This window comes from Nilaparvata lugens, chromosome 2 (genome assembly GCF_014356525.2).
Source record: "Nilaparvata lugens isolate BPH chromosome 2, ASM1435652v1, whole genome shotgun sequence".
Lineage (NCBI taxonomy): Eukaryota > Metazoa > Arthropoda > Insecta > Hemiptera > Delphacidae > Nilaparvata > Nilaparvata lugens.
The window spans coordinates 29,031,630-29,058,904 of record NC_052505.1 but is presented as its reverse complement, the minus strand read 5'-3'; the positions used below and the strand labels follow the sequence as shown (position 1 = coordinate 29,058,904).

At 34.7% G+C, this 27,275-nt stretch overlaps 2 protein-coding genes across 3 annotated transcripts in view; one reads left to right on the top strand and one right to left on the bottom strand.

The window, feature by feature from the left end:
- Positions 1–27,275, top strand: part of LOC111047351 — a 363,987-nt gene that overhangs the window by 201,305 nt on the left and 135,407 nt on the right. The window lies entirely within an intron of this gene.
- LOC120349844 lies at positions 14,986–19,311 on the bottom strand. The gene is made up of 3 exons (XM_039420978.1): positions 19,138–19,311; positions 17,926–18,056; positions 14,986–15,632 (listed from the first exon to the last, which is right to left on the bottom strand). Exons 1-3 carry the CDS (start codon positions 19,215–19,217, stop codon positions 15,337–15,339), a joined length of 507 nt encoding a protein of 168 aa, XP_039276912.1. The 5' UTR covers positions 19,218–19,311; the 3' UTR covers positions 14,986–15,336.

Here is a 27,275-nt window from a genome sequence, read left to right as displayed (position 1 = left end):
CCATTCAACAAACATAAAAAATATAATTACATGAAATATCATCTAGCAATAATAAAAAATAGAGCAACAAATATAAAAATAATGTGAGAAATATATATATATCAATAATAATCACAGATAGCTCACTAAGGATTTTACTTTGCTTATTTGCATCAATTAATGTAATGTGCTTCTTTAATCAGCATATATACTTTCAACTTATACAGCTAAGTTGTCAACTTGTTGTCGCTTGTCGAATAAACTTATAAATCTTACTTCCAATAAATATGAAAAATATTAATATTGAAATATATATCTCAGGGCTTGGGTTTGGCCTCTGGTGGAAATCAGATTAATCAAGTTATCTTATGAACATGAGCTTCATAAAACTTCTAATAAATTACTGATAAAAAAGATAGATGAGTGAGCATATAATTATAATAAATCAAATATTAATAACTATTCCATCTGTGCATATTTAAATAGTTAATCTCATAAATAGTTCTTGAAAATATCCCCTTTACGTTTTAAGACATGTGCAAGTTTTGATACTACTTTTAATATTTAAATAACCCTTCAACGAGCTAGCTTTATTTAATTGTGACTATTTGTAGCACTGAGGGCCCTCCTTGATAACTTTTCAAATAAACTCATGTGTTGATTTTTCACAACAATTATGATGGCGATCCGGATTCGTTCCGGTGTCCTAGGCCTTTTCTGGTGGGCTGCTGTTGTCTTCTCCAATGGGATTATTTAAATTTAATGACTCATGTCATACTACGACCTCACTGAGTCTTATGAAATTTAATTTTTAATTATTCCAACAACTTGAAATTTTTAATGTGAAATTCATTCAAAAAGGGATCTTGTCTTGTGCTCTCTAAATTGGTGGATATCCCTGGTGACCTCTGGCGAGCAAGTGGGTTTGGATCTTCCCCTATTCTTTTACAACCACACTTCCAATTTTTCAATAAACATAAAATTTAAATATCCACTCTCATTGGTGGATTTAAAATACTCTGCTATGACATAATTCAAAACTGTCAAATAGTCCGAACAACGATATCATATTGCTATCCAATGAGAGAATATTCTAGTCTTAAACTCTTATTTTACATTAGTGACATAAATCTATATGTTCTCTAAAGGTTACAATTTCTTATTGTTTATATAAATAATACATGTATATTTTGAATCAATTCGCTTTTACCACCAGTCAAATACTGCATTGTGATTGGTACATCCCAAAACTGCATCATGTATCCATGTGCTGAATAAAGTAACATCCCATTTCCTTCATCTTTTTGTTTTGTTTTTCATATTTTGTTCATGCTTGTTTGATATAATAAATATTTTTGTGTTTTCTTAATCACTTTTTCATTTACATTGATTTGGCATGCTTGCTTACTGAACCCTCTGATCATAGTCTAAGCGAATGCTATTTATATGCAACCAATTTGCCACAAGGTGTCTGGCTAATTCTCAAAATATACGGTTCGACCGATTACTTAAGTCACCGACTAGTAAATACCAAAGAACCTAGCCTCAAAATATTATATATTTTATATTATTAAATAAATAGCAATGATACTTTTATTTTCATTTGGCTGTTTGAAATCATGGCCTTGAGAGCCGTTATTATCTAATCTGGACCATTGACACCATATCTGGTGATAACAATACAGCTGCTTGCTTGAGACCTATCAATTTCCTTTCATTTCAAGATTCTGAGGAATATCTAAAATTATATTCCTACAATGTATGAGCCCACCATGTTATAAATGAATGTATTTGAATAAACAGTTTATTGTAGTGGAGAATTGAGCATTAAGAAGTACGAATTTGTGAAAGAGTTAGTTGGTAGTACTGCCGAGTGGCAAGTTTGAAGCTGTGATATTGTATTCGACAGTTGTTTTTAGGTTATGTTAGTATGTATGAGTTTAGAACCTGTATTAAAAACACTTTGATTCTCAAATATTTTGAATTCAAATTCGGGGGCGTTTCTATCACAATATTTTTTTGGTATATACCAAAAACTTATATTGAAAGAAATTGTCTCTGCACAAGAAGCTGGAAAATGTTATTACCAGTTACAGTATCAATTGACCAGAGATATGATAATAACGGCTCTCAAGGCTATGATTATTAACAGCCAAATGAAAATAAAAGTCTTGTTGTGATTATTTTATGATATAATAATGATAATGTTTGAGGTTAGGTTCTTTGACATTAGCTTGTCGGCAACCTTAATAATTGGTAGAACCATATGTTTGAGAATTAGCCAGACACCTTGTAGCAAATTAATTGCTTTTAGGTAGCATTTGCTAAGACTAGGATAAGAGGGTTTTGTATACTAAGCATGCCAAATAAATGTTATCCAAAAACGATTAAGAGAACACAAAAATATTTATTATATCATAGAGCATGAACAATAATAATAAAAACAAAAAAAAGGAAATGGGATTTATTTTTATTGAGCCCATTAATACATATTACAGTCTAGGGATGTACCAATCATAATGCAGTATTTGATGGGCACTAAAAATGAAGTAATTGAAAATCTCCATGTGGTATTTTTTGAAATTATAAAAATTTGTAAGTTGTTGTAGAATCCACAAAACATTGTAGTAGAGATAAAATAAGAGTAAAAAATGTAAATATTCAATTTCAGGTTAGTAATTTTGTTGTTGTATTATGAACTATTTGACAGTACTAAATTATGTCATCGCAAAGTATTTAAAATCCACCAATGGGAGAGGATATTCAAATCTTATGCAAATTAAAAAGTCGGAAGTATCGTTGAGGGAGAATAGGGGAAGACCGACAGCCCACTTGCTTGCCAGAGGTCACCAGGGACACCCACCAATTATGAGACTGAATCCCTTATTGTACATTAAATAGTTTTTGCCAAAGTTTAAGTTTTGATCTATGTAATTAAAAATAAAATTCATATAACTCAGTGATGTCGCAGTATGACATGAGTTGTTAAATTTGAATATTCCCACTGGAGAGAACAACAGCAGACCACCAGAAGAGGCTTAGGACACCAAGACAAATCCAGGCCACCATCAATAATTGTGGAAGATCTACACGTGAGTTCAATAGTTATTAAAGAAGAGCATCAGTGCTACGAATCAATCACAATTTAATAAAGCTAGCTTGTGGAAGGTTTATTTGAAAATCAAACTTAATATTGAAATTTGCGCAAATATTCAAACTTAAGGGAAGGTTTTAATAAGAACAATAATTTATGAGAATTCAATATTCAAGTATGCACATAGTAAATATTTATTAATATTTAATTTATTATATATGCTCACTTATTAATCTTTTTTATCAGTTATTTATAAGAATTTTCTGAAGCTCATGTTCACAAGATAAATTATTTTATCTGAATTCCACCAGAGGTCGTATTACGACCTTACGACTGTCATACTTCAGCCGGGACCGACAGTTTAACGTGCCCATCCGATAACATGGGAACACGGGAGTTATCTGGTTAAAAACTTTTGGTATTGAGAGGGTTTGAACCCAGGATCTCTATGCTGCTACGCAGGCACTCTTCAGAAATATTACATTCTCAAGATTTATTTAAATTATTCAGAATTATCACATCCAGTTTGGATGAACATGGGAGTGATCTGGTTGAAAACTTTTGGTATTGAGAGGGTTTAAACCTGGGATCTCTATACTGCTACGCAGGCAATCTTCAGAAATATTACGGTCTCAAGATTTATTTAAATTATTCAGAATCATCGCATCCGATTTGGAAGAACACAAGGGTCATAGTATCAAGTTGCAGTAGAACTATAAATTGATAGAATTTATAAGGTAGTCTGATATAGTATCGCCTTTGATTCCGCTCGGTATCATCTCACATCGCTGACCCCTTTGTCAGATGGTGGCGAGTGGCATTGGTGTCAATGCCATATTGTCTAGTACAAAATTCAGAACCCTTATATCCATCTATATCTTCTGCATCTACAATTGCGGTGTCGACCAGATTCTCAATTATCAGGCATCAGATAAAATTAGAACAAAAAATTTTGAGTGAAAAAGATTGAGCATGAAAATCTCTACAATTAATGTTCAGTAACATTTTCACCTAAAATTGAAAATAGGCTCGAAATTCAAGAAAATGTGATTATCCAATTGCAAACTGTTGGCAACTGTTGATTCTATTAAATGATTCACTATGAAAAGATAGCATGTCTCTTGAGAGAAGAGACCTCGTATGTCTCCAGTGTTATTGTCCTGTCACCAGCTGGCTCAGATCTTTTTGTTTATAAGTAGACTTGAGATGCGCGACAACACTAGCGTCAGGTGATCAATTTTCATAACGGCAAGGAAAGTTGTGTGAGTGCACCACACCAGATTTTTGAGATATAAGCGTCTAAAGTTTCAATTTTTGGGACAGATTATTTCAAATTTGGTAAGAGATACATTTTTTGAGAGAGTTCTTCCATTTATAAAAGTAACTTTCAGTTATCATTATTGACCGAGCGAAGTGAGGTCTAAGATTCAAGTCGACGGTTTGACATTTCTGTCTAAATGTTTATATGTTGCACATTTACGGTGAAACGCGGTGATAGATTTTCATGAAATTTGACAGGTATGTTCCTTTTTAAATTGTGCGTCGACATATAAACACGGTTTTTTGGAAATTTCGCATTTCAAGGATAATATTAAAGGAAAAATGAGCCTCCTTCATAGGCCAATATTAGAGTGAAAATCAGACTATAGCATTATTCATCATAAATCAGCTGTCGAGTTGACTATAAATAGCATGCCATGACGCATGCAATTCAATATCTCAATGTAAATTGATAAAAAATCAGCAGCTGTGTAGACTATAAAAGGCATGCCTCATTGAATGAAATTTTTATGCACTATTAAATAGGATGCAAAGAACTTATAACAGCTTGTCTGGGCGCCTAGAGGTCTTCTGGTTTTCTCGCGCTAAATTCCGGAAAGCATTATCAAAATGATAATTAAATCTTGTGTAAGCATGATCTGATCAAATAAATAGTTGTTGTATGAGTGTGGATGGGCATAAATGGTTTGGGACGTCGTTCAGTTATAAAAAGTGTTATTTATTCTATTGATCAATGTTTTGTTCATTATTTGTTATTATATTCTTTAATTTCCATGAGTTTTGGAATTTTGAATTCTCAATTTGTTTTATTTTTATTTTTTCCATAAGTATTTGAAATCGTTGTATTTTTCATTTTTGAATTAAGTGGTATTTTTGTTGTTCGTATTATTTATTATTGCATAAGTTCGTGCTATTTTTATCATTATTTCTCTTTTTTCATTTGTATCTGTACAATTTTAATTATTAAGGAGACATATCTGGGGAAACCCGTTGTCTCCATTGTGAATAAATAAATAAAAAAATTGATTGCATGCAATAACGCATGCAATTAATAACTAAAATAACATAGCATTGTCTCTCGAACTTTCTCTGCTTTGAACTTGGGCTGTCCTGTTGCCAGTATGTCTTGAAGGAGAACAGCTTTTGATGTTAGCATTTTTTATACACCAACCCCAAAAGCCATTAGCCGTTTTTACACCGATATCTCGCAAACATGACATACAGACAGGATTCACTCTGATGGACAGTATAAGAGGAGGCTGCGGTTTATAACTGCGCGAGGTCTACTGTTCACAGAACTACTAGTATTAATAAAACATCAAGCTTTTACGGCTGTGCAACAGGCTTAAAAGAACAATAAATTTAATGGTGATAACTTTTTTAGTTTTTCGATTAGCATAATAGAAAGCTATCAAAATGAAATAGGTAGTTTTCTCAGGATAAGATTTGTTTTCTGATTATCACTTTTAGAGATATGAGCGCCTAAAGTTTCAATTTTTGGGACAGATTATTTCAAATTCGGTAAAAGATACATTTTCTGAGAGAGTTCTTCCATTTATAAAAGTAACTTTCAGTTATCATTATATCAAAGTAACTTTCAGTTGAGCTATTTTCGGGCATTCTTTGTTAATGCAATAACTTTCTCGAAAATGTTTATTGTCAGAAAATTTTTACTTTATTCAATCAACCATTTTTTCAATACCATGAAAAATTTATCCTCATCATTTCATGAATTCATTTTTTACCGAATTTGAAATGATCCGTCCCAAAAATTTTAACTTTAGAAGCTCATAACTGATAAATTACTAATCGTAGAAAACTTTTTTATTCAATAATTTGATTGTATGGTAAGAGATGTAGAATTTCTCTCTCCATAATTGAAAGAAGACGTTGATGTTGTCTGTTGTCAATACCATATTGTATGTTGTATGTTGTCAATATATATTCATTTAAAATTAATCTACATCAAATTTTTATGGTAACAGGAAATATGTGAAGTGGTTGGAGAAATGTGTGGTGAAGATGTGGTAGGTGTTACCATGAACCCTGGTTCTGTAATGTAGAATAATTTTTAACAAATATAGTGGTATTGACATCAACGTCTTTTTCTTTCAGCTTTTTTATTTTGATAGCTTGTAAAGTAGAAAATTTTCAGCTTGTTGCACTGCCTGCCCACTAAGAAACACACCATTGCACCATTAGGACTGAAGAATGCATCATTAGGACTAAAAAATGCACCATTAGGACTAAACAAAAATGGTAACTAGGAAATCAAAAGTGACTAATAGGCTATTGCTGGTTGAAATTATTTTGTCAACTCACTTGCTACTCCTGCTGATCCTCAATTCTGCTTCCACAAACCAAGGTGCAATGATAGGGTTCATTTGGTCTTGATAGCTGTACTATTGTGCATCCTTTTAGTGGCTGGAACATAAAATATCACAAAGGATTAGTTCTATAATGTTGAACATTTAAAGAATGTATGAGAAAATTTTCTATTAGATACAGTAGCTCTATCCTTTTTCAACTTTACACCAACATATCTAATTGTTTGTAAACTGAATAGAAATATAATGAACTACAAAAAAATGTTATCTTCTATGAAAATATTTCAATTGAATCAAGACAGAATATACTTTCTTGATGAATAAAAACTATTTGAAATAGAATTAATGAATTTCAAGAAGAATCACCAATGATATTAGATCTACTTGAATAACTTACACAGTTTGAAACTGAAGTATTAAATGCATAACATAATAAATAAATAGTAGGTAGTAGGTATAATAAGTTATTACCGTATATAATATATAAGGAGGGTCTCTGCAATGTTAAGAAAACCTGAGCGCAGAGGCCGAGTGTTGAAATGTTTCATAAATTAATAGGAAATATTTTTAGATCAAAGATAACTAAAAGATGTTCACAGTATAACAATTTAAAGCTGGGGTTACACCGAAGTTATTAACAAAATGTTAATAGCCTTACGCGGAATGCACACCGGAGAAACGCATTTCGTGAAGCCCTCTTTCATGAAACTTGTTTCATGCAATCAATTTCACTCGCGCATGCATACAAAAGAAACATTCCCTGCTTAATCTTATCAGTCGATTGCGAGCAACTTTCGTTTCATGTTTGCTAAAACTTTTTTCACGAAACGCGTTTCTCCGGTGTGCATCCCTCCTTATCATTATGGTCTATAGATTCTATTACTTTGAACGGAGTTTGATAAACACATAATGTTCACCATGTGTATGATAAGCTATGTTCAATCTAATAGAATCTATAAAGATTGGGTTATTAACATTTTGTTAATAACGTTGGTTTAAATGCAGCTTTATTAAACTTTAATAGTATATTCATTATAATAATATGGTAGTAAGTAACTTGGATCACATTTATCTACCAAATCATTGGTTTAGATGCTGACCTACTTTCAATCAAAAACATTATATTTTCTTAAAAATAGGAATCTTAAAAATAGTTGAATAGTTTTTAAAAAATGGTTGAATCTTGAACATGAAGATTTTGGAATAACACTTACATATCAATTTACAATAAAAAAATTAAAAATCTTAGAAATAGATAATAAATGAATAATATGAAGATTCTTGAGAAAGAAGCAGATCATCATGGATAATTAATTAATAGTAATTATGGTTGCCGTCTCATTCAGAAAACAATATTAATCCTTGGTCAGAATCTAGTAAATAGCCCATTAGGCCTATACTTCAGTCAAAGAAATGATTCCAATTTCTAAACACATCATGCTAAAGAGTTTCATACCTTGGCTATGGTAGGGTACCTACCAATAGCATCATTATAAGCCTACTTGAGGGTTATGTGAGCATATATTCCTAGCCTTTTGAATAATTATTATCAAATTAATTATCAATAATTCCAGTACACACATGTAGAACTGCCTACATATTGATTTGAAAACCCTACTTTTTTCACAAATTTCGAAAGATGAATGGAGAGATACAAAACAAGCCAACTGTCCAGGAAAAAGACCAGATAAACTGTATAATTATCAAGTAAAAATGTATCTGATGGTTTATGGAAAAGTAATCCAGAATACCATATTTCTAATATACCAAGAAGAAAAATCTATTGTTAGATACGGTACTTACTAATATTTTGAAGATTTCAATTCCCAAACTTCAGTAAACAAAACGAAAATTGCGAATTCCAAACAGTAAACAAACTATTCAGTGATGCTAAACTGCAATGTTCACCAAAACTGTGCATTCACCAAAACAGAAAAGATGCATTGTGGGTACCTAAGTTTCAAAGAAAGGTATCTGATAGATAACTGAAAGATAGCATTAAATGTTATTTTGTAACAAATTTTGTTATGTTGAAAAACGGCCATTAATGATATCTAACTGATGTGTATCAGAGACATATCATGTGATATGTATATTTTACATATCATTGATACATAACTGATATTATATCTGAAACTTTCTGTGCTGTGTGGGCCCATCCTTGAGAAATTGACTTTGTAACCTCCTTCTCATGCATGAGCTAGGTAGGTAGAGCTTAGAGCAGTTCATAAGAAGAACATACAGACAAGATATTTCATTCTACAGCTATTTTGACGACTTTTGAAAAATCATCGAATTTCACAATTTACACAAAGAAGAAAGTACTCTGAAAACAATTATAATACACATATACAGAAGTCTGATCGTAGTTTTAAATATGTTGCCGCCAATTGTCATTATGTTATTCCCCTGAATTATTCCCGTCTAAGAATGGGGCTTACAGTTCAATGAGCACGGAAAGTTGTGTGAGTGTACCACACAAGATTTTTGAATAGTTAGTTACAGTATGTCAGTTGAACGCATTGTTCTCAAGGTATGAGCATGGAAGCAAAACGCTGAAAAATTCAACTTTTAAACCACTCTCCCCTTAGCACATGAGTTAGGAATGGGGACTTTTGATATGTTCTCCTCCTAACTAATCTCAACAAAGCTGCAAAGTTGGAAATTTTGTTTAAAACATTCCCTCCAAGTTCCTTTGTCAATTGGTCTATTGTTGCAAAAATGGAGATTTCAAATTCAACACTATAAAGCTGCTGAAAAAGGTGCAGAGAAATTCGTAAAAGTGTGAAATTATGAATCAAATTGAAGAGTATTTAATGCTTCATAAGCTTATAATCAGCATGGATTCTTCCCATCGATTTTTAAGAAGTTATAAGAGCAAAAAATAGAAAAACATTGGTGGTAAACATGTTTTATTCAAACATGTCACACCTTCAAGAGCAGATATCTCTAAAGTAGAGGAGATATCGAAAAAGTTGTAATGAATATTGTAGGAAATTATGTAAGCTTCAATTTGTTATCTGACAGTCAAGTCCTTAGGACATAGTGTTCGAGTTTTATGCGAGATACCAAAAAATGGTATCTTTGAACAACCCACACCCCCTTTAGCACAGGGGGTAGGGGTGGGGACTTTTGCCATGTTTACCTCCTTAACACCCTAAACAGAACTGCTGGGTCAAAAATTGTCTTCCCAACTTTTCCCTCTATAATCTTTCGACAGGGTATAAATAACTGTGATAAATGAAATTAGAACTTATGAGTAACTTGTTGATGCGATGGGCGTTGATCTGGTTGTGGTGTGACATTAAATATGCGATTTCAGTCCTTTTGACACTTCTGTGAGAACGATGCATAGACCCTGAGCTTAGGTAAATATTAAATTTCACAGTTCACTTCACAGTTTAAAATATTGAGGGAAAACACAGCGATGGATGCAAAGGACGCTAACTGAGTCAGGACTGCTAGCAAAGTGACACATTGTAACTTACAAACTTTGAACAAAATTTATTTTACTTTGGTGCGGTGCGGTAAACTTGCGATTTCACAGAAATTATGTGGTAAACGAAACTATTCAAAACTAGCGGGTTCACGAGTAGGATGCAACATGGAAATGTTCAAAATACAGCGTTCATTACATGCGAGCGGTAGGTTACACCATTGCAAAAGCAAACTGCTCAACAATAAAAATGTGTCGTTCGGTCATGACCCGTTCGAATTGAACGGGTTATTAAGGTGAACGAGTGATCCGGATCACATTTATTCAAAAAACCCGTTCATTTGACCCATTCATCAACTGGAGTAAACCCTTGTTTTTACTGTCTTTACACAATCAACTGTGGTGGACCTTTTTTTTAGCTTGTTTATAGGAAAGCTATAGAAAATTAACCGTTCAATTGAATGGGTCTTTTTGAACGGGTCGCGGCAGTGAATGTGAACGACTGACCCGAATCAGTAAAGTGATCCAAACTTCCCATCTCTACTCAACAATGACAATGCAAAACAATGTATTACTCTGCGTGGAACTCCAATTAGCCTGTATTGTGGTCTAGTTAATAACATCGGCTATGATGATGCCAGACAGATTGAGAAAGTGGGGATGTCACGAACTCTACTAGCGAAAGTGACAACTAATTGAGTGATTGAGCGGTAATGTCATGATGTAACTGCACAACTTTGGCTAAACACAGGGTTTGGCTCAAACATACCCCCCTCTGAAAAACAGGTGGTTTGAGGTGAACCTATTCATTGGTTCAATTTTTTTTTCAATCTTCTTCTTCTTCTTCTTTGGCTGTGCCTTATCCCATTTAAATAGGGTCGGCATTCCTTTCTCTTAGTCTGCCTCTCCACAAAGCCCTATCCAATGCTTCCTCTCTACTCCAACCACTTTCCCACAAGTCAGTCGCTATTCTATCTCCTCACCTCATCATAGCCTCGTCCTCACACACCATCCAAAACCTAATCCTGGTCAATCCTAATTTTTTTTCAATACTCACTGTAAAATCGCGTCAACCAGTGAATGCCAAAGGGAGAAGTTATCTTCGAAAGGTAAGCAATTACTGGATAAGATCTTTTTTTTTATTTTCATAACCACAAAGATTGGATCATTAGCAGCAATCGAGTAGTTTCCCTATTTATTTCATTTTAATATTGTGTTTGTTTATATATTCATATTTTACCTTTTGAATAGTCAAAAATTAATACTTTCATATTTGACCATATTTAACCGAAAGTACCAATTAATTAAAGTACAAGTTATTCTGTTCTCTTCTTTTATCATTTTTCATTCCCCCTTGTGATGTACCAATGATCGTACAGTCACAGTATACATACAGTACGGAAACTTGGCTATACCCTGACGCCAAAATCCGCCATCTTGTTAGGAAGCGCCGCCTTTTAATAGTATTGATGGTAGGTTCGGATCACTTTAATGATCCGGATCAATTGATCTCGTTCACTGCCACGAGCCAATCAGAAGACCAGGATTGGAACTTCCCAAGGTCACGTGACGTGTTTAGTATTGGGGTCATGTAAAAAGCATAGGTAAGATAGGCGTTTGATTACAAGTTTCCATTCTGTATCTATTCTGTGGTACAGTCCTCAAAATACAGAATAAATTTGTTCATAGGCTAGTACAAGGACGGAATAGCTTCTATCACCGTAGAAACAATATAATCTTATCTGAGGTCGATAGACGACCACTATCTAACTTACAAAGAAGGAAATAAATAAATCTGTAATTGTATGCCTTCCAAAAAATTAGTCAATGGAAAAAACCATATATGTTTATATGCCTATGGATTAGAACAGTAAAGTTATATTTGAAGGTTAGTTTCGAAATGAAAACATAACCCCGAAACAAATCAAGGCTAGCTCATTAACAAGTAGCAAATTGAGAAGGCAGTTCAACTAAACATCGATCATAGAAATAATATATTATTAAATTTTTCATTTTTATACTTTCGTTTCTAGGCCAAATAAGCCCGAATATTTATTTATTTAAACTACAAAGAAAAATATACTTGTTAAAAATATATGAACAAATTAGCTTAGCCATATATGACGTTTGAGGGTCGATATTCTAGCGTATAAAAAACAATATAAACAAAAAAATAGGAAGAAATATTTATTTATTATGATATTCGTTATTGTTATAAACATATATATTCTTGTCTACTTCACGTTATACAAGCATGTCTATGTTCTATAATCTTTAGCTGTTCATTGAAGCCAATTTGAAAGCATATCATCATAGACGAATTCTATTATTTATGTATTATTATAATATTATAAAAAACTATATGATAATTTGGAACAACTTCAAATCAGGAATTTCACCATATTTTTAAAGCTTTAAAGTTGGACACAGTGACACCACCCATTCGGCGTATTTGTTACGTCACAGAATCGGACCAATCCCGAATTAATATGTAAATTTGGCAAGATAAAATTTGGAGGAGAAATTGAAGTGAAAATTAGAAGAGGAAGACTCGAGGCCATTTTGCAAGGATCATCGGTAGGATGCAGACCTAGTCCACGTACCTAATTGTTCAAAAGCTTTAATTTCTGTTTCATGTAACTTAATCTTCGTTTTTCTGTTTTTTAAAAAAAGTTGTTCCAAAGTTCCTATAATAATTGTGATATTAAGATTTTAAATTTCATTCAAATAAACCCTGAAATTATATCAGTGAAGTCTGTTCAACATTTTTCGCAACGTGGAAGGACCGAGCCGGAATGATATATTCTACGGCCGAATATATTTCGAAAAACCAAAAAACGGAAACAAAAGTCTACGTAAGTTGTTCGAATATAAAAGGGGATCCCCATAAATCTGCGAAAACTGTACAGCGTATAAATTCGTTCATTTAGAAAAGTCATGACTATAGTTTTAAGGGTACAAAACTTATCATAATTAATTTTTATAATATTAAATACATTTAACTATCCACGCTGTACTTAGCCAAAAGGTCTATTTTCCTTAGGCGAAACCACACCCTGAGAATAATTTTAATTATTAATTTATTCTATTTTCTGAATCACCATTTCATATTAACTTGTTTTTTTTTCTTGTTGAACTAGTTCAGTTTATGACCCTTTCCAAGGGCTATTATCCATTTCATTTTGTTTAATTGAAGAGTACCGAACTTTCTATATAATATTTATAATTTAAAGATTCAAATCTGCTATCAACCAATATTTATTTTGTATCTATTGAAAATTATTATTCACATAATCTGTTCATTAATTTATTCCATATTTGCTGTAACAGTTTATCTCTCAGAATATATCCATATTACCGTTTTGCTAAACTGGGTTTACTTCATTACACCTCCAAATTCGTTCTTTCTCGGCCGACACACATTGGTCATTCAGGACACGTCCTGTTTTGCAATAGCCAGACAGTAGCGAGTATAGTATCTATCATTAGACTATTATCTATTCTGGTGGTAAGTGGTGGTCGTTTTTCTTATCAAGTAATAAATTCTGTCATTGGGAGTATCCCACAGAATCAAATAGTAAATCGACTCCCACCGGCCTGCTACACCGAGGTGAAGTGAATCCCGCATCATCAGCCGATCAACGTTGAAAAGAGAGGTAATAGATCGTATAGACAACGTTAGAATTAAACTCGGTACTCGAAATATTTACTATTTTGGTCCAGCACTTCGCTACATAACCTATAGTATTTATCAGAGACCTGGTTCGCATGGATTTGCCATTCTATCTGTTGTTTCATGCAGTCTAATATCTTTCCAAATTACGGCACAAGTATTGGATTCTGGATATATTGGTCATCATTTGGAGAAAAGGTTCACTCCAAAGTTACTATCTCTGTCTGATCATAGTGACAACAGGATTTATTTTCAGCAGATTCAAGTTGAACTGTATTTTATTATTAAAGTGAATTTAATTCCACCTCACTATATTACAGCCACCTTCCATATTAAGTTAGAGTCTCAGGTCCCTTACTTCGGCTACCTTTGTAGACCGACAAACCCTCTGTTGAGCAAGTTGACCTTTTCAATCCGTCCCATCCATATACTAGTCATTCTGCTTCGATACATCGATTTAAGTGATATCAACAATTCGATTAAACAAAGATCAATCAATCTAACCTGCACATATCTATCATTGAATCATAACCTCAAATATTACAACCGTTCAACTATTCTATTTAATCTGACTATTCTAACCATCAATTACTTGTTCATTTTACGTCCTCTTCTTTCTACGGAACAAAATAGGTTACAACATTCGCCGACACAAGGTAAGACCCAACGTACAAGGAAATCGTACTCAAGACCGGACAATTATAATTCTAATTTATTATCACATAGTTCCAATTATACATTTCCGTGTCCCCCCTTTGGAGTAAGATCATGACACATGACGCCCCTCCAGAGACTGGGATTTGACACATGCCGACACAACGTTGAGAAATCTTGCTCATGGTTTATAATTGTAGTTTTGATTTTTGGTTTAATTGTTGAAAGTTTATAATTATCAATTTTAGTGCATGTTCATGCCCCTCCCAGGAGCAGAACTTGACACATGGCGCCCAACTGTGTTAGCCTCTGATGAGACCCCTAGGCATGTACAGCTACACTATTAGATTACATAATTATTTCACTAGTACCCAGAAATTTTTTCAAACTTTGGATCAATCCCAACTTGTCAAACTTAGCCTGAATATTCATCATAACAATCCTAATCAAACTAGAGGGACACAGAACCCCAATTATTAATAAGCCGTGCCCTGCATGATCAGTGTGGGTAAAAGATTTGTCAACTAGTGATGAATTTTTGGGGGAGAGAAAGAACGAACTTGAGATTGAACAGATCAATTTTGTATGTGGACTGAACCACACGAAAATTATAAAACAAGAAGGTTTCGTATCCTACCTCACAAGAAACTGCTATATGTTTAGTATTGTATGTCTTATTTTTATTGTTAATTTTTTACTGTTTGTCTGTTTTACCTCGAACAATTGAAGATCAACGTGCACTGAATTATCCTCTAGTCATCTCGTGGCACTAATCACTGTGATAAATATTTGTTGTTCACTTATCTCATCACTTATATAATTTTAAGCGAATCAGCATCGATTCGCTTGTCTGCGCACACACTACCGAACTGTCGCTCGAACTTCCACGCTGTCACCCAAGAATCTGCCACTTCACCATGGAAGACTCCAACCCCAATTCGGATGTCTCGTACCCAGTAGCACTACCCTCAGGACCCAGTGCGCAGGCGGATACGGCAATAGTTGACGACGCTCCATCCAGCACTCCCACTCCAGTGGACGACGAGGCAGAGACCCCAAGGAGTCGCGAGCCCGGCAGCATATCCTCCATGGGTTTCAACACCAATAACCTGGGCCAGCATTCGTCCACCCAGCTCGAGCTCCAGGATGTACCAACCACCTCACCTCCACACGTTGCTCCTTCGATACCTGCAGATAAAGAAAAAGCATTATTTGAGGATACTCGTGGACCTCTATCAATAGCACTGGCAAATAGCACCCTTGCTACAAACGAACAGTTGATAATTGAGATCGACGAACGGTGGAAGAAGGACCAAAAAATACACCAGGAAGAGAGAGACCAGGACCGAGCAGAACAGAGGGAGAAAGAGCGCAAGCAACAGGAAGAGAGAGACAAGGACCGAGCAGAACAGAGGGAGAAAGAGCGCAAGCAACAGGAAGAGAGAGACAAGGACAGAGAAGAAAGAAACAGGGACCGAGAAGAACAGAGGGAGAGAGAGCGCAAGCAACAGGAAGAGAGAGACAAGGATAGAGAAGAGCGGAGAGAGGAGTTCAGACAATTCTTTGCTTACATGGATAGCAAAACTACGGCCATCCTAGGACAGGTCGACCAGAAGATTTCTGAACAAGCCCAGGAAATTAAAGATAAAATCACCGATGATCTCAACATCCGGATGGATGAGATGTCCCTAAATATGGAGAGCAAACTTGCCGACTTGAACACAAGCTTGCGGGTCGACATAACCAACGAAACCCAAAAGCTAGAAAAGCGGATGACAGAGAAAATAGTTGACCAAATAAAGGTGACCGAGGAACAGACCCGAGCACATTTGCAAATTGAATTAAAAAATCATCACACTAAGTGCGAAAGTGGACGCCAGCACTTAGAACAAGAGCTTAAAACTGATATTCGAGCCGTGAGCACCTCCGTGGATCTCGTTAGTCTTAAAATTGAACAAAATACAAAGAACCAGTTAACCCTCGAGAGCCGAATAGACCACCTATCGGATCAACAGGAAAATCTAAGCGGCAAGGTCAATTCCATGCAGGATGGCATTCAAGAGCAAAAAACCCAGTTCGAAAGGAAAATAGCCGCTACAGATTCGAAAATCATGCATCCTGAATCCCGAATGACTTTGGCACCGAACCTGAATGGTGGTTGCACACCTGCCGACAATTCTAGCATGTTATCCCTCGTCAACAATCTGGAAAAATTTAATAATACGCCACAGTCCATACAGCCAAAACCTTTCATAAACCAGCTTAAATCCATACACCAACTAGTGCCTACCCCCTGGCCGATATGGCGCCTGAAACTAACCGCTCTTCTGTCGGGTGAACCACTATTGTTTTTCCACAACTGTGCCCAGGAGATAAAGACGTTCGAAGAATTCGAAAAAGTTTTCCTAGAGAAGTATTGGAGTGCAGGGAGACAACAAGGTTTGTTGGCAGAAATTGTCTCTAGCCAGTACGACACACGTGTGGATAATTCCTACACCACCTTCATCACCCGGCTCCGGTATTTGAATACGCAGCTTGATAATTCAGTACCCGAACCTGTGCTGGTAAGATTAATCATAGATAAAATGCCGAGATACATACGACTCGCATTGGCCACCCACCAAGTTACCAGCTTCAAAGAGCTGGAAAATTATCTACATTGTCTACAGACCGTGGATGACAAGCCCCAAGGTCGAAATAGACAGAGCGACTTCCGCCAGAATGACCACGCTCCCAATCAACATCCGCTTGCCACCGTCTCACCGAACTACGCACCCCATCGCAAACCCGACAACAGAGAAGAGTACCAAGTCACTTCATCTAGCCACGGACATCGTAATCCAAATCGCCCACCACAAACATATAACAACAACCAAAGAAACTTCAACTCCACTTATAATAACCCGTCTCATTATGACGGACGAGACCAAATTCAACAGCGCTCAAATAACAACAACCCAAACCAACAACATCGAAGGGAGAACATAATAAACACCGACCTGGAACAGGACCGCAAACCGGAGAACATAGAGAAAAAGTCTAGTCCCGAGGATAGTGTAGCCATGGACGTAGACCAACCCATGAAAATTGAGGAGGTGCAGAAGCCCCTAGATATGGATATAGATCTTCCCAAAACTGATGGTATTAAGCCACAGGTCGCGTCCTTCAAGGAAGATGTTGTAGTGAAGCCTCCTGAGGACGTCGTTTGTAAAAATGAGGATGTTGATAGTGAGATTAGGAGAGGTGTGAGGAAAGAGGAGGAGACTGCTAGAAGCAACTATGAGGAAGAAGTGAGGAGAGAAGAGGATAGGAGCAACTTCAGTGAAGATGTTAGGAGAATAGAGGAGAATAACCTGACTAACAACGACCAATCCTTCCAAACCTGTCCACCCCTCGAGATCATCAGCACCAGAACGGAAGAGACGTCCCAGATCATGGCGCCAACAAACAGATACAGTATAAGCATGGAGGATCAACCTACCCTGCATGTCCATGTTGGAGCCGATCCGTATCCCGCCGAACACAGAGAGGAGCCGGAGGACGCCATCCACCAGTCTGAGGGACAGCCCGAACCGTCGATGGCCGGCATCACCAATCCACCGAAGACACCTCCTGTAACAGATAAAACCGGCAAACATCATAACCTGTCACATTATCACAATAACAGAAGACGAAGAAAATATCACAGAAAATCAGGACAACAATTAAGCAGGAAGCAAATTCAAAAAATAAGAAGAATATTTAGAAAGATTCATAAACACCACCATCAAGTCAAATTAAAATCGATCATCCTTCATCAAAACACCATCCAAAAAAGAAGCAGGAAACCAGTTTTAAAGAAACAACAAACATTCTGGAGATTCTACAGTCCTCCCCATCATATGAAATTAAAATCAAACACAGTCCACACCCACATGCAGGATAGGAAAACACTATCCAGAAAAATCAACAATCTCCGCAAACATGTTAAGTTTAAAAACACTAAACTTCATGTTACCGGTCTGAAAGGAGGAACTATGTTCGAAAAAAACCACAACCACTACCGGCATGTGCGGTGGAAGCCAACTAAGCTAATAACAAGTCAAGGAAAACGGCTTATTACGAAAAGGATCCATCTTCATCGCCGCCATACCAGATTTAAACAATTAATAAATAGCAGGACGGTCAAAAATCAACAAAGATTCTCACTCCAATTGGTATGAAAAATACCGAATGAGGGACAGCAGAACGGGAATTTAATTCAACTCCATTAAATAATAACAGCGAAGCTTCATATGTCAACAATATTATACACACTGGATTTCATCTTAGCGGTTGAGATTGTCTCCAATAACAACAACATAGTAAACATAACCTGAACGTGACCCACTTCATCTCTTATTGGAACATTTAAGAAGCCAGCACCTATTCAAAATTCATTTATCACCCTAATACTACATAAAAGATCTTCAATCAAGACAACTTTAAAGAATATTCAGCATTACTGAAGAATTTTATACCACACAACATCGTCAACAAAGATCCAGTTTGCAGTATCAGCCTAGCTAACCTAAGAAAAAGGTACAACAGCTACAGAAGTAAACAAACGCAACGAAAGGATAAATAAACATTAGTGGTCAGCGAAATAAGCAGGCATCGGTCTAACAAATGATGATAAAGAAAGTAAACAATTTTTTATCTCTGTGATACTCACTGTGTAAATATTATGATAATTTGTCCACAATGAGGCGAGGTCGAGTTCCAACTCAAACCAAAACAAAGCTCCATGGACATTGTTACAGACCTGGAAAAGGAAATTATTATTAAAAATAAGGCCAGATAAATTTGCCCAACTAAAAATCTGTGCACAAATTGCGTACATATTATTAAGTGTGACTACCATCTAGGGCACTTTGAACCCGTTTTGTGTTCGATGAACCAAAAATTTGCTCAGTTGATTGAGACCAGCTATGTAAGATAGCAGATACCGAGTCAATCATTTGGTACTTGAGTAAATCGAGCCTGCGCGCTCATAGATCCTGTTCCTGCATCATAAACCCGCCGACTCAATTTAGAGGGACTTTTCTGTGATGTACCAATGATCGTACAGTCCTCAAAATACAGAATAAATTTGTTCATAGGCTAGTACAAGAACGGAATAGCTTCTATCACCGTAGAAACAATATAATCTTATCTGAGGTCGATAGACGACCACTATCTAACTTACAAAGAAGGAAATAAATAAATCTGTAATTGTATGCCTTCCAAAAAATTAGTCAATGGAAAAAACCATATATGTTTATATGCCTATGGATTAGAACAGTAAAGTTATATTTGAAGGTTAGTTTCGAAATGAAAACATAACCCCGAAACAAATCAAGGCTAGCTCATTAACAAGTAGCAAATTGAGAAGGCAGTTCAACTAAACATCGATCATAGAAATAATATATTATTAAATTTTTCATTTTTATACTTTCGTTTCTAGGCCAAATAAGCCCGAATATTTATTTATTTAAACTACAAAGAAAAATATACTTGTTAAAAATATATGAACAAATTAGCTTAGCCATATATGACGTTTGAGGGTCGATATTCTAGCGTATAAAAAACAATATAAACAAAAAAATAGGAAGAAATATTTATTTATTATGATATTCGTTATTGTTATAAACATATATATTCTCGTCTACTTCACGTTATACAAGCATGTCTATGTTCTATAATCTTTAGCTGTTCATTGAAGCCAATTTAAAAGCATATCATCATAGACGAATTCTATTATTTATGTATTATTATAATTATAAAAAACTATATGATAATTTGGAACAACTTCAAATCAGGAATTTCACCATATTTTTAAAGCTTTAAAGTTGGACACAGTGACACCACCCATTGGGTGGTTACGCGTATTGGTTACGTCACAGAATCGGACCAATCCCGAATTAATATGTAAATTTGGCAAGATAAAATTTGGAGGAGAAATTGAAGTGAAAATTAGAAGAGGAAGACTCGAGGCCATTTTGCAAGGATCATCGGTAGGATGCAGATCTAGTCCACGTACCCAATTGTTCAAAAGCTTTAATTTCTGTTTCATGTAACTTAATCTTCGTTTTTCTGTTTTTTAAAAAAAGTTGTTCCAAAGTTCCTATAATAATTGTGATATTAAGATTTTAAATTTCATTCAAATAAACCCTGAAATTATATCAGTGAAGTCTGTTCAACATTTTTCGCAACGTGGAAGGACCGAGCCGGAACGATATATTCTACAGCCGAATATATTTCGAAAAACCAAAAAACGGAAACAAAAGTCTACGTAAGTTGTTCGAATATAAAAGGGGATCCCCATAAATCTGCGAAAACTGTACAGCGTATAAATTCTTTCATTTAGAAAAGTCATGACTATAGCTTTAAGGGTACAAAACTTATCATAATTAATTTTTATAATATTAAATACATTTAACTATCCACGCTGTACTTAGCCAAAAGGTCTATTTTCCTTAGGCGAAACCACACCCTGAGAATAATTTTAATTATTAATTTATTCTATTTTCTGAATCACCATTTCATATTAACTTGTTTTTTTTTCTTGTTGAACTAGTTCAGTTTATGACCCTTTCCAAGGGCTATTATCCATTTCATTTTGTTTAATTGAAGAGTACCGAACTTTCTATATAATATTTATAATTTGAAGATTCAAATCTGCTATCAACCAATATTTATTTTGTATCTATTGAAAATTATTATTCACATAATCTGTTCATTAATTTATTCCATATTTGCTGTAACAGTTTATCTCTCAGAATATATCCATATTACCGTTTTGCTAAACTGGGTTTACTTCATTATACCTCCAAATTTGTTCTTTCTCGGCCGACACACATTGGTCATTCAGGACACGTCCTGTTTTGCAATAGCCAGACAGTAGCGAGTATAGTATCTATCATTAGACTATTATCTATTCTGGTGGTAAGTGGTGGTCGTTTTTCTTATCAAGTAATAAATTCTGTCATTGGGAGTATCCCACAGAATCAAATAGTAAATCGACTCCCACCGGCCTGCTACACCGAGGTGAAGTGAATCCCGCATCATCAGCCGATCAACGTTGAAAAGAGAGGTAATAGATCGTATAGACAACGTTAGAATTAAACTCGGTACTCGAAATATTTACTATTTTGGTCCAGCACTTCGCTACATAACCTATAGTATTTATCAGAGACCTGGTTCGCATGGATTTGCCATTCTATCTGTTGTTTCATGCAGTCTAATATCTTTCCAAATTACGGCACAAGTATTGGATTCTGGATATATTGGTCATCATTTGGAGAAAAGGTTCACTCCAAAGTTACTATCTCTGTCTGATCATAGTGACAACAGGATTTATTTTCAGCAGATTCAAGTTGAACTGTATTTTATTATTAAAGTGAATTTAATTCCACCTCACTATATTACAGCCACCTTCCATATTAAGTTAGAGTCTCAGGTCCCTTACTTCGGCTACCTTTGTAGACCGACAAACCCTCTGTTGAGCAAGTTGACCTTTTCAATCCGTCCCATCCATATACTAGTCATTCTGCTTCGATACATCGATTTAAGTGATATCGACAATTCGATTAAACAAAGATCAATCAATCTAACCTGCACATATCTATCATTGAATCATAACCTCAAATATTACAACCGTTCAACTATTCTATTTAATCTGACTATTCTAACCATCAATTACTTGTTCATTTTACGTCCTCTTCTTTCTACGGAACAAAATAGGTTACAACATTCGCCGACACAAGGTAAGACCCAACGTACAAGGAAATCGTACTCAAGACCGGACAATTATAATTCTAATTTATTATCACATAGTTCCAATTATACATTCCCGTGTCCCCCCTTTGGAGTAAGATCATGACACATGACGCCCCTCCAGAGACTGGGATTTGACACATGCCGACACAACGTTGAGAAATCTTGCTCATGGTTTATAATTGTAGTTTTGGTTTTTGGTTTAATTGTTGAAAGTTTATAATTATCAATTTTAGTGCATGTTCATGCCCCTCCCAGGAGCAGAACTTGACACCCTTTATAAATTAGTGGTAGTGTCACATCATGCTTACATAATTGGTGAAGGCTTCTTGCTTACATAATTGCTAGAGGAACCTTGCTTACATTATTGGTGGAGGTACTCTGCTTACATAATTGGTGGAGGCGTCACACCACCTTTACATAATTGGTGGAGGCGTCCCACCACCATTACATAATTGGTGAAGGCATTCTGCTTACATAATTGGTGGAGGCTCAAGGGTTAGTAATCCAGCTTTCAAAGTTTGGACTTTTTCGGTTATCTCATTGAAGATTAAATTTTTGTGGTCGCATTTTTCATTATGAAATATATGTTTTTATTTCAGTGAAATTGTGGGTCAAATAGTTGAGTTTAAACCTTAAGGGGCTGTAGAAACAGTTGGTAGGATGAATTTTGAGGATTTAATGAATTTGAATATTTTGGAGCAATAGTGTTATCATTGCCTATTACGAAATGGATTACCAATAATGGATTTGAATGGATTGAGAATAATGATTATAATTGAACAGATTTTGAGATTCACGATATTGGAAAGATTTACAATAATTATTGATTTGAGATTTTGAATTGTGAAAGCTATGGCAGATTTATATATTTATGATGATATGGAGAATTGATGTTTATTAATAAATTATTGAATAGAAAATTTATAATCAGTGAAGAGATTTTGAGATAATTATGGAGAGTTTATTATTATTGAAACCAGATTAATTGGAAATTTGGAAATTTATTATCTATTATTAAATAGAATTGGTTTGGAACATACTAAGAATTAAAAAACTTAGACCTTTACTATTACCAAAATTTTTTGATGGAAAAGATGAAGAATTTTGACATTGATGATTTTTTCAACTATATTGAAAAGGTTGCCTTGGCCAATGGTTGGGATGAAAAGTATAATTTATTATATTTGCGGTTTTGTTTGGAAGGAAGTGCTGAGAAATATTTTGACATTATTGAGACCGATTTGACTTGATAGAACAATTTTGTATATGCCAGTGGAAGAAAAATTGATAAATTTCTATTAATCCTTTATCCTCTCAAATTGTGGAAACTAGAATCTACTAGAAAAATTGAATCTTCAATGAGGTAACCGAAAAATTCCAAGTTTTAAAAGCTGGATTAAAAACCCTTAATCAGAAGTTTCATCAATTAAAAATACTATTCTGATTATCTTATTCTACTCTATTCTATTCTTATCATTATCCATATTTGTAATTCAATAATTTTTCACAAAACATAATATCAATCATTCCTCATATTGGACAATGATTATTTTCAATATTCATCTGACATCGAATAATGTATTAGTCCTAAACAGTTCAGCGTTCTTCATTGAATGACAACTACAAATTATCCAAACGGCCTCGTTCTATGAGCAGTATTTTCTCATGCAATACATTCGCTGAGTCTGTTTTTCTATCCTTGACTGATTTGTTTGCAGATCTGATTTCTCATTATTATCGTTTATCTGGGACACGTCTTCTAAAACATTCTCACTACCTGATTGTAATAAGATATCCGAAATGTCATAATATTTTTCTCATTAACAAATTCATCTGGTTCACTTTTGTTATTCTTCATACCATTCGGAAAATTACAATAATTCAAATCTGACTCTGTATTTTCACCTTCACTGTTTACACAAATCGCTGATTCACATTTTTTCTGTAATCGGTTCAATATAATATTTCCATGACCTGTTTTTTGTTCATCATCATCAAAAGATTCAAGCTTCCTGTTAACAAAATGTTTATTATCGTCAGTAATACTTTTCAGCTCCAAGCATGAGTCAGTAATATTTCGTTCATCTCTATTCACTGATTCACAAGCTAATTCATTCGATTCTATACCATTACATGATCCTATTTGACCGAGAGTTACATTTTCATCAATTATATGAAACACCTTTTTCCTGTTAACAAGATATTTATTCCTGCGTTTTCTATCTTCTGAAAACTTCCCACCATCAAAAACGCACACTTTAATATCATAGCCTCCTTTTTCATAATTTTTCCTCATTCTTTTATAAACCTCTTTTATAATTCACTTTTCCATAAATCCTCGTAAATCATACCCATTTTCAATCTCGAAGTTATTAACATGACAATATACATCCACTTCATTTGAAACAAAATAATTACAAGGATCAAAATCATCAGTAATAATAGCATTTTCAAACCGATTCTCAATTTCAAACTCATTCCCGATTTCCAATAGTTCTTCAAATTCTGGTTTCATATTATAATCTATCAGTTGCACTTGTACAAATTTTCACACATTCAAATACTGACATGATAATTATTCATACCGTATTTCTCAATATTTTTAAACAGTTTTACAATGGTCCTATTTGGACATTTAACATTATAATTATTTCAAATATATTTGAAGACAAACCTCTTAGAATTATCCTGAGAATCTGTGATTCATGCATATTCGAATCTATTTTTCTACATAGGGATGAGTTCAAATTCAAATTCAAATATTCTTTATTCCATACAAAAAACAGATTACATTGTAATACAGAGCATGTTTTACTGGAATACCCCTACAAGACTATTTGTCTGTGTGTAGGGGGTGGGTTCCTGTTACAGTGGGTAGCCAATAGTCTATTCATAATATTATATAGGTAATAGATTGTCCAACATGTTAACAAGAAGAAGGTAAGTATAAGATAGTTTGTATTATAATTATGAAATTGAATATTACCTATTACATTGTACATTGACGAAATTTCATAAACAGAAAAAGATTGATAAGAGTAACTGTTGTGGCCATTCTTGAATTGAGCGCGTCCATGTAGCGCTGTTCCGTGCGGTGCTGCCTCCTGGCGGTGGATTGTCGAAAACTGTCGTCAGCCTAGGTTTTTTCTTCTCAGTCGGGAAAGAAAAGCAGACGGAATCAAGAGTGTACAAGCCATACCGTTCCGGCTCACTTAATTTTTTATTTTGTTATTTGTCTAGCCGGACATTATATGTCAATAATTGATTGAAGTGTTTAATGAATGTCGTGAATATTTGGGAGAAGCAAGGATCAGTGAAATTAATATTGCCAAGCAGCTTGTAATCATCACCAGGCCACAGTATCAGAGTATCAGAAAGGTATTTCCTTTCCCAAAGGTATTTATCCTTCTCATCTCTATATTCCATCCTGTATTTCGATTCCAATACCTTATAATTGATAATCTGGCACATATAAAAATTAAGACTGGTGAGTCTATTATCTATACTAATTTGAGAACTTCCATAGCTTTGCTCACAGTGAATATTTCTTTTAATTCCAACTTGGCAAGTATTTTCATTAAATACAATAAGAATTTAGATACAGTCCTCTCATTCTACAAAACATTTTGGTCCTACAAGCCTGATTATCATTTAATCAGTGAATTTATTGAATTTGAAACTTGCTTTTTCCATTTATTATTTGTATTTAGATGTTGGAATCTCTATTTCAATACACTAGTTTTTTGTATTTGTTGGTACATGCTCAAAACAGGTTCAGGCTCAAGGTCGAATTGAATGACCTCATTATCTTCTTATCTCTGTCGAGCATTCGACTTTATCGATCGATTATCAGCGAATATTATTGTAGTTATTGTTTTATAGCTTTGTACTTGAATGAGTCTGCTTTTCACTCGACTGATTGGAAGTAAAGAAACATAGAATTGGATGTTCTTTTATTGTTCCTATTTTGCCTTTCGTTTTTTGTCGTTGTGTATTTTTGTCATTTTGTATAGTATTTGTTTTTTATGTCATTTTGTTGGTTAATATGACAGACAAGGTAGAAAAGACGTTGAAAGTCTTGCAAGCAAGAAAACAACATTTATTCTTATGAATTCAGCATTTGTATGACTTGTCAAAAGGCATTGAGGATAAAAAGGTTGCCGATCAATTCATAATCTTAGGAGAGAATCTTCCAAAGACATTGGAGGAATTTGAAAGTTGCGTCTTAAGAATTCAAGAGTTGGAAATTGAGTTGAAAGAGGATTATGTTCCTGAATTCACAGATGCTCATCTCGATTTAGTGGCTTTCATTAAACAGGCATTGAAAAAATTAAATCAATCAGCTGAAACTGAAGTTGTATTAAATCCCACAGTTTCAGCAGTTACTCAATCGAACCCTGATCTTAATTTGCCGCATATAGAATTGCCGACTTTCGACAGGAACCAATTGAAATGGGCCAGTTTCTATGAGTTGTTCAAGGTTTTAGTCCATGATAACGAATCTTTGACCAATCAACAGCGGATACAGTATTTATTCTCACGATTAAGTGGTAAAGCGGCTAATCTTATTCAGCATGTATCGCCCATTGGGGCCAATTACCAAAATATATGGATGTCATTGGTTACTCGTTATCAGGACACGAGATCTCAGACCGAAGCCTATTTGAAACAGATTTTTGAATTCGAGGCTCTTAAAGTCGAAAGTAGGTGTGGTCTGACTGCAATTCTTGATCAATTTTGTGCGCCAATCTCAGCTTTGAAACGTTTGTGGGGAGTCAATCTTACAGATATTATTTTCTTGTATCACACATTGAAGCTGTTAGATCCTGTAACAAGGTGTGCATTTGAGGCGGCAGTAATAGATAAAGATGTTCCATCTTATGAGGACTTGGTCTCTTTTATACAAAAACAGGTTAAATCTTTGCCATTTGATGATAATAAATTGATGAATTTGTCAAGTAATTCCGTTGTAAAAAAGACTCAGTCTGCTTCCAAAAATTTCAAAACTCACTCTCATTCGAGTTCAAAGGTGTTTGTTACTCATTCACCCAG